Here is an 8,104-nt window from a genome sequence, read left to right as displayed (position 1 = left end):
TTAATCTGATTTATTCTCTCCAGTTCTGCAACTCACCTCCCACTAGCAGCAGTTTTACAAAGGACCCTGAGAGTGTAGAGTGGAGGTCAGCTGCTTTTTGGGGCACATTTATTTTAATATCTAGGCAAACCTGTCTATTTTATAGTGTGAGTGAATCAGCTGAGTCACCGTTGTGGATATGGAAAATATTCCTATGCCAGAAGGGCCAGATGCTTGATCTGCTCTGAGGTGGACACGGTGGAACACGAGAGAGCTGCCTGAAAACACCACCCACATGCTTTTTATTTCTTACACTGATTTTTGAAAGGATAAAACCAGGAGGTGAAGGCAAAGGAAATGGAAATAACCCTCGGATCAAGCAGCTCCTCTCACTCCATGCCGACCTCTCACACAGACAAATTGATATTTCTGAATCTGCCTGATGAGCACCCCCCCAAGTGTGGCACCCCTGGGACCTTGCAGGGACCAGGCTCTGGGTGTGATGAGGGAGGATGGTGAAACCTGGGATCCTACGGGATCCACGGAGGCGCTTTGGGATCCAGCACAATTCCACTGGAATCAGCCGAGCATCATTCCTGTGGAGCAAATCACTGCACCAAAAATATCTCTCCCAGTCATTATCAGTCACATTTTTAACCAGACATTGATTTACTGGATTACAGCTCATGGCCAGCAACTCTGGAATATCTTATGCAACCGCAAATATTTGGAAAATTGGAAGTTCCCCATTGCACAAATCCGTGACTGATCAGGAAGAGCCTTCCAGCTCCCCAGGAGCACAACCACATGTTGGGGCTGGGTCATGGTCACTCAGCTGGACAGAGCCTGGCCAGGGCCAGCAGTGGACTTGCCATAAGAATTCAGTCACCACAATGTTGGAAATAAGGACTCCCAAGGAAAAAAAAAAATCATTTTTCTTTTTTAATAAAGATAGTGAGATAAACTGCTAAGAAACAGCCCAAGAAAGCAGGTTTGTTCATTTTTACAGTTGTACAGACCATTTATCACAACCCCTCATTTCATACTGGCATCACTCGGAGCTCTGTGGATACCCAAAGTAGGAAAATTAGGGAAACCAGTGTTGTTTGAGTTTTATCAAAGTCTCATGAAAGTTAAAGTGTAATTTTTGTTAATTTAACAGGTTTTGATGTCACTTGTTCTGGTCTGAATTTGATTTCTGCTGAGGATAAAAATAAAATCAAAACTCTGAAATCAGTTTTGATTCTTAAATCTGTGCCTAATCCTTCTATCTTGTCTTTGTGTGTGAAACTACAGGATTAATCCCAAAATGGGGCTGGTCCCAGCCAAGCCTTGTTTTCCAATCTTTGCCATCTAGCAAGTGATAGATTTGACTTTAGGTAGAGATTGAACATCCATCAAATAAAGAATAAAACCTGTGTCCTGATTTATTGAGTTACATGGCGCCCTTGTGAGCTGGAGATTATTTACAGGAATAACAAAAATATCCACAGGTTACAAGAAAACAAACAGGAATTTTGGAAGGAATTGAAGATCTCATATTCCAGGGCCTGTAGAGCTGTAATTTTCCATAAAGGATCTGTGCTCTTCATAGGACTGAGCCAGGAGTATCCCTGCCCTTCCCTTGGGTAAGGCTGGATGAGATCCCAGCTGGATCTTCTGTGTCCCTTGGGGCTGAGAGCTCTGGGTCAGACAGGATTGTTCTGCAGGGCTCCTGGGGTGTTCATCCCACACAACTCTCCAAGCTGTATCCTCCATGTCCCCAGCATGGATCCATCCCACCACGGGAGAGATGTGTGACCCCATCCTGTCCTTCCCACCACACCATCAGTGCTGGTGCCACTGAAAGGTGGGGCATGGAAAAGAAGGCTCTGGGCCACCCCTCCAGCTTCTCACCCCCTCCATCTTTTATCCTGCCTTTCTTTACCCTGGCAGCAGATACTTGGATTTATGTCCCCACCCTGATAACGGAGACATCTGAGGGACTTTAATGTCATTAATCAGGACTTAAGAACAAGCTCCAATGCTTGTCCAGATATGGCTCCTTTGCCAAGTCCAGGTCCTGGATAGTCCCTTTGAAATTAGGGATAAAACTTGAGTGGGGGAGCAGCAGCTCCCCAGGGCTCTGAGCTAACTAAAGGCGAGAGAGAGAAAACAGAGTTGTAGAAATACAAACATCAATGTCCCCACATGAGAGTGCAAATAGTAAAAAGGTGACTGACAGTTTGCTCTTAAACTACAACTGTGACATAAATGTGCCCAAAAGGTGTCACCTCAGGGTCATCCCAGACCCTCCACCCTCCCAACAACACAGCATTTCTGTCCACAAAAAAAAAAGGATTAAATGCCTGCCCGTCCCACTCCTGTCCCATGCAGTGTTTCAGAGGCAATAACTAACAAGCCCCTGGGTATGAAGGAAGGAAGGACTTGCTTTACATAGCTCAGAAATATTCTCTGATCCCACTAAAGGCAGTGGTTAATTGTGGGGTGCCAGCTGGAGTGATTGCATCTGCCGTCCCTCAAAGCAGCCGGAATGCTGTCACTCACTTTGAAATGCCCTGCTGCATTCATCAGTCTGGATGGCACAGAGAAGTTATAACCATACAAGCCATATGGAGGATGTAAAGAACAATTAAGTGCTTCCCGAGCAATGGGACTTGATGGGAAAATGTTTCCAGATGCATGTAATCCATACAGCATTTGACCAGCAGAACCGGGGGCTTGTAGGCACTGAGCGTTTAAATCTTCGGCTTTGGCGTTTTTCAGGGAAGACAGTTTGGGCATATCCACCATGAAGTGGGGTAAAAGGTGTGGGTTGGTGGCTCCCAGTTTTTCATGGCTCGGGAAGAGGAGTGCCTGTTGTCTCAAGAAGCTCGTAGGGCAGATCTTGTAGTAGAGGGGAAGGTTGAGGGGGTGCAGGAAGCTCTCGGGGCACGACATGCCCAGGTTGCTCGCAGGCAAGTGAAGCGTGGGAGGGGAGCACGATGGAGAGAGCAGGGGGTTCAGAGGAGAGGGGGTCCCACCGCTGGAGGCCACTGGAGAAGAGCTGGAGCTCCCACCTGGAAAGGAAAACAGAAATCATCCAGGCTGGGCTAACTGGTGTCCACAGCCAAGTGATCCTTGGAGGACTCGTGCTCCTGCTCCGGGTCTCCCTGCTGCCGGTGTCCTCCAAGAACAAACCTGCTCCAAAGACCAGCTCCGGGAAAATGGCAAGATCTAGCCATAAATGGTTATTGTTAGTTGGTATTTGTCTAAGAACAACATTCACGTGTGTCTAATCCCATTCCTTGGACAGGGATAATGGTAAACACAGCTCCACACACACCTGGATCTGTACCCGGCTGCAGGACCGATAACCCTCCCCTGCTATCCGCACATCACTGCCATTTCAGGTTCCCTATTTTTCATGCAAATCCCAGACAGCTTTTCCCCCTTGGATATAAGAACAAAAAAGCATATTCAGCCTGATGGAGAATTTTTTTGCACCTTCCTGCTCTCAGGAATTGACTCATTTCACTTGGCTTCCCAAGCAATTTGAAACATTCCCCTGAATGCTATCGGTGTCTCCAGAAATTCAAACTCCCAAGTTATGTGAACGTCCTCCTTTCTGGAAGGGATGAATGAACACTTTCAGAAATTGGGAGAAAAGTAACCCCAAGGAGTAAAAATGGAGCAGGGATGGGATGGCTGCTCCGAGGTGGGAATGGTGCTCGGGGGCAGCCAGCCCTGGTGCTACACAGATGCTGGTTTCACCTCCTGCCTGTGGAGAGCCAAATGTCCGCTGCACACTCATTACCAAATTATTCCAGAGGGGTTTCCCCCCCTCTCCCCATTTTATTTTAATTTCTTACCAAAATCAGTGGGAAAGGATGTAAGGGAATGTGAATCCATTTGTGCTATTATTTACATTCAATTCCAAGCAATGCAATGCCTGCCTGGGATCTGATCCGACTTAACGTACAACAAGCGACCCGAAATCAACTGGAAAACTGAGCCACACCTGCTGGTATAACAAACCTTAAAAAAAACCCCTTGAAAACACAAAGATTTTGAACGTGGTGCCAATTAATTTCCAAATTCCCAAGCCTCTCACAGGTCAGCCCTGGATCACAATAATCTGAGAATATTTTGTGGCGTGAAGGTCTCACCCTTCCCTGCTGATGTCAGTGGCTGCTTCAGTCCTGACAGCAGCAGAGCAGGATCCAGTCCTCTCTCCATGGATGTATCCTGATGTCCTCCAGGGCTCAGGGAGTTTGGGTCATGTAAAATATGGGATTGAGCTGATATTTGTGTGTGAGGACACAAGCAAACCCCTACGTGGTTGCAGAGCAAAGCAGAATCAGTATCTGCTGCACGTTATCCCAAGCAATAATATCACCCAAATTCCACAGCAAGTTTGGGAATGGGGATTGCAGCAGAAACCCCAATGAGCAGATGTTTTCTGCCCTTTCCATTAGGCTTAAAAATAAAAATTCTATGGCAATTTTTTTTCCTTAAGCATGTTGATCATAATTTCTTTGAATTTACTTCTGGTTTTAGAGATTTCAGTTTTATGGCATTTCTTCAAAAATATATTTTATTAGTAGTAAAACTGCAGATTTTGTTATATTTATATCAGTGCAGGAATTCCACCCTGAAGAAAAATATCAAATACATTAAACAAGAAAAAAAAATCTAAAAATCCCAGGTAGCTCTAATATTATATGTACAATAATATTTCAGCGTCTTTAGTATTGCAGCTGCTGTTATCTCATTCCTCATGCAGCTCATCCACCACCTCCTCTCCCCCGGCAAACGAGTTCAAAAGCAGTTTTTAGCATAAAGTATTTTCAAAAAATAAAATTAATAAAAAACCTATTAATTACACTAATAAATCTGCTACTATTACTACCAACAATTAACGATAATAATTTTAGTTCTCTTTACAACTGATCGACCTCTTAATTTCTCCCGCATCGGATTTTTTTGTGCCCTCATTTCTACTCCTGCAGAACATGAATTTTTGCTGATTTTTGCAGCATTTCCCGACAGACACAGGGTGACTTGGTGTGTCCCGAGATTTTGGAGCGTTCCTGATATAAACGAGAGTTTAACTCTCGACTTTAAACCCATCTTGGAGGGCTCCAATGTGCAAACGAGCTGTTAGGTTTTTCCCTTCGGCGCTATGAATAATCTGTTTTCAAATATTACTTTCGGAAGCCGTTTTTCCGGGAAAGGGCTGTAAAAGACCAGTTGCTCTTGTCAGGATGAAGAAGAGCATTTTCCCCGAAAATTGTCTTCCTCTTTGCTGCATTTATGTGCTACTGCAGCATCCTAAGTACCAGATAATTTTATTTTCTGTTGCATAACGCATTTGTCGGCGCAGAAGCTGCCGCTGCAGAAAGCACGGGCGGTCACCACTACCACGTTTGTAGTTGATATTCCCAACCCGGTTGGAAGCAATTAGTGTAACAGGATCAAAGCCGGAACAACCCGACTCCAAATTAGCCTCCTGCACACTCAGATATTTTTTGCTGCCCATTTAACTCTGGTTTCAGCCGGGGGCTGCAGCACCCCGCTCCCTCATCCTGTTCTTCTTCCCGACTTCTCGCAATCATTTTCACGGGAGTTTTATCCAAACCAACGAGGAGTTAACTCCCAAAAAAAAACAGAGATTCGTTTTCTGGGCGCACCTCGTTATCTTTGGTGGTTTGAGCCCCCCGAGGGAGAGGCGGCGAGCGGGATTCACTTACCCTGGCTGTCCGCGCCGAAAGCCTTGAAGTCCAGGGCGAGGGGGGGTCTCCACGGGTAGGTCTCCAGGAGCCCGTCCAGGACCCCCCTGCGGGGGAGAGCGCGTTGAACGCGGCTGCGGGGCCGGTGGGGCGCGGGGGGCGGCGGCGGGGCGGCCCCGGCCCTTACCTGTTCCTGCCGGGGTCCCGAAAACCTTTGGCGAAGGGATTCCTGTCGATTTTCAGCTTCGTGATCTGCAGGGTGAAAAGAGCGGGGCGGGCTGGGACGGGCGGCCGTGGCTATCGGGGCTCTCCATCCCCCGATCCCCGGTACCGCCGGGGCTCTCTGCATTCCCCGGTATCTCCGGGGCTCTCTCCATCCCCCGGTATCTCCGGGGCTCTCTCCATCCCCCGGTACCGCCGGGCTCTCTCCATCCCTCCGACCCCCGATATCGCCGGGGCTCTCTCCATCCCCCGGTACCGCCGGGGCTCTCTCCATCCCTCCGACCCCCGGTACCTGCTGGTTCTGGTAGGCCGTGACCGTGGTGAACTCGGTCTCCTGGAAGGAGAAGGTCTGCACCCCTTCGGCCGGCAGCGATTGGATCTGCGCTAGATCGAAGCGAGAATCCTGGGCGATAACGTGGACGCGGGGCTTGTACTTGTGCATGGACTGCAGGATGATCTGTGCGGGGGGACAGGCGGCTGAGCCCCGCCGGAGGGAGAAGGGCAGGAAGCAAACCCGAGGCGAGGCTGAGGCAGGACCCAGCCCCGAGCCCCGCGGCAGCAGGGACCGCTCCGCGCCCTCCCGGCGCTGCCCCCCGATGATGCTCCGCGCCCCGGGGCGATGCTCTGCCCCACCCCGCTCCCCCCGCCGGGGCTGCCCCACACCTACGTGCCCCTTGTCGTCCATCTCGTTGTTGGTGAGCTTCACGCGGTCGAAGCTGATGATTTGCCTCATCCAGGTCTCCCCCGAGCAGGGGGAGTCGGGGTGGATGTAGAGGCGCGGGGTGATGCAGGAGTGGTCCGTGTTCCCCGCCACCATCCACTGCGAGCTGTGATAGACGTACCTGGCCCGGCCCGGGCCGCGTCAGCCCCCACACCCACGCACACCTATAGATTCTATAGGTGCGTGCGGGCCCCCCCGGCACCCCTGTGTGACCCCCGTGTCCCGCTCGGACCGGACGGGTCGCAGCTCGAGGTCAGCGCAGGAGCCCCGCGTGGCTCTGGGGGGTCCCGGCCGCTCTCCCTCGTATCTTATCCTACCTGTATCTTTTGGAGTCCACGGGCACGACGTCGATAGCGATGTAATATTGCTGCAGCGGCTCCAGCCCCTTCACCTTCACCCGGACCGACGGGAACATCCTCCTGCGGGCACAGGAGCGGCTGAGCGAGCGCTGCCGCTCCCGGGGTGAAAAAGGGCTGCGGAACTGGGAACGGGCGTCGGGAGCAAGGGAAATCGAACTCAACGAAAATAGCGGGAAAAGGGGCGAACGAAGTGAAATATTTCAGCAGAACAGAGAAACCCCGCACAACAAACAAAACAAAACGAAACAATCCCAAGAAACAACACCATCCCCTCCACAAAGAAAAAATATTAAAAATAAAAAAAAAATAAAGCTAAAACGGAAAAGTAAAGCCGAGCGGGGCGGCGGGGCCGGCCGGTACCTGCCGGCCTTGGTGATGATCATCTCGGTGCCGATGTCGTGGAACCTCCTCCAGAGCTCGGAGCCCTGCAGCTCCACCTGCACCCCGCCCGCCCGGCTCTCGGCACCGGCCTTGGGCCGCTTCTCTGCGGGGAACACAAAGGGCAGGGGGCGGCTCGGGGGCTGCCGGGCCGGGGGGCGGCCCTGGCTCCCCGCCGCTCCCTCCGCTACCCACCCGCCTCCGGGGCTCTGCGGGCCGGCCGGCAGCCGGGGCCGGGCTCCTCATCGCGACCCTCCGGCACCTTCCTCTTGGCCGAGCGTCCCACCAGGGCTTCCACCGAGAAGGCGTGAGCCCGGGAGCTGAGCGCCATCCCCCCCGGGCTGCCGGGGGTCCCCGCGGGCGGCAGCGGGGCTCAGGCGGGCGGCGGCGGCTCCATCCCGGCCGGCGCCCGGCGCCCCTCGCCCGGCCGCAGCACGGCTCCCGTCGGGGGGCAGCGGCCACGGCGAGATCCTCTTGCATCCAACTGAGTCAATAGACGGCTGCAGCCTCCTCTGTTTGTTTTGGAAACTGGTGGGAGCATAAGAAACATTGAGTGACATTTCATGGGAGTAACGGGGGGGGGGGTTGGAGGGGGAGGGAGGGGAGAGCCACAGGGGTGGGGGGGAGAGGGGGAAGAGGAGCCGGCCCCGTCTAGGATCAATAAAAGAGTTACTGTTCTCCATTAAATTGTAAAACTCAAAGAAATTTGACATAATTGCACACTAGGGGCCACT

The 8,104-nt window shown here is 51.6% G+C and overlaps 1 protein-coding gene across 1 annotated transcript; it reads right to left on the bottom strand.

Moving 5' to 3' along the window:
- Positions 1–908: 908 nt before the first annotated feature.
- Positions 909–7,870, bottom strand: TBX22 (T-box transcription factor 22). The gene is made up of 8 exons (XM_056491364.1): positions 7,566–7,870; positions 7,353–7,476; positions 6,951–7,052; positions 6,580–6,754; positions 6,205–6,369; positions 5,878–5,942; positions 5,712–5,797; positions 909–3,038 (listed from the first exon to the last, which is right to left on the bottom strand). Exons 1-8 carry the CDS (start codon positions 7,699–7,701, stop codon positions 2,443–2,445), a joined length of 1,449 nt encoding a protein of 482 aa, XP_056347339.1. The 5' UTR covers positions 7,702–7,870; the 3' UTR covers positions 909–2,442.
- Positions 7,871–8,104: the final 234 nt, after the last annotated feature.

This window comes from Oenanthe melanoleuca, chromosome 4A (genome assembly GCF_029582105.1).
Source record: "Oenanthe melanoleuca isolate GR-GAL-2019-014 chromosome 4A, OMel1.0, whole genome shotgun sequence".
Lineage (NCBI taxonomy): Eukaryota > Metazoa > Chordata > Aves > Passeriformes > Muscicapidae > Oenanthe > Oenanthe melanoleuca.
This window is presented reverse-complemented; position numbering and strand designations above follow the sequence as displayed.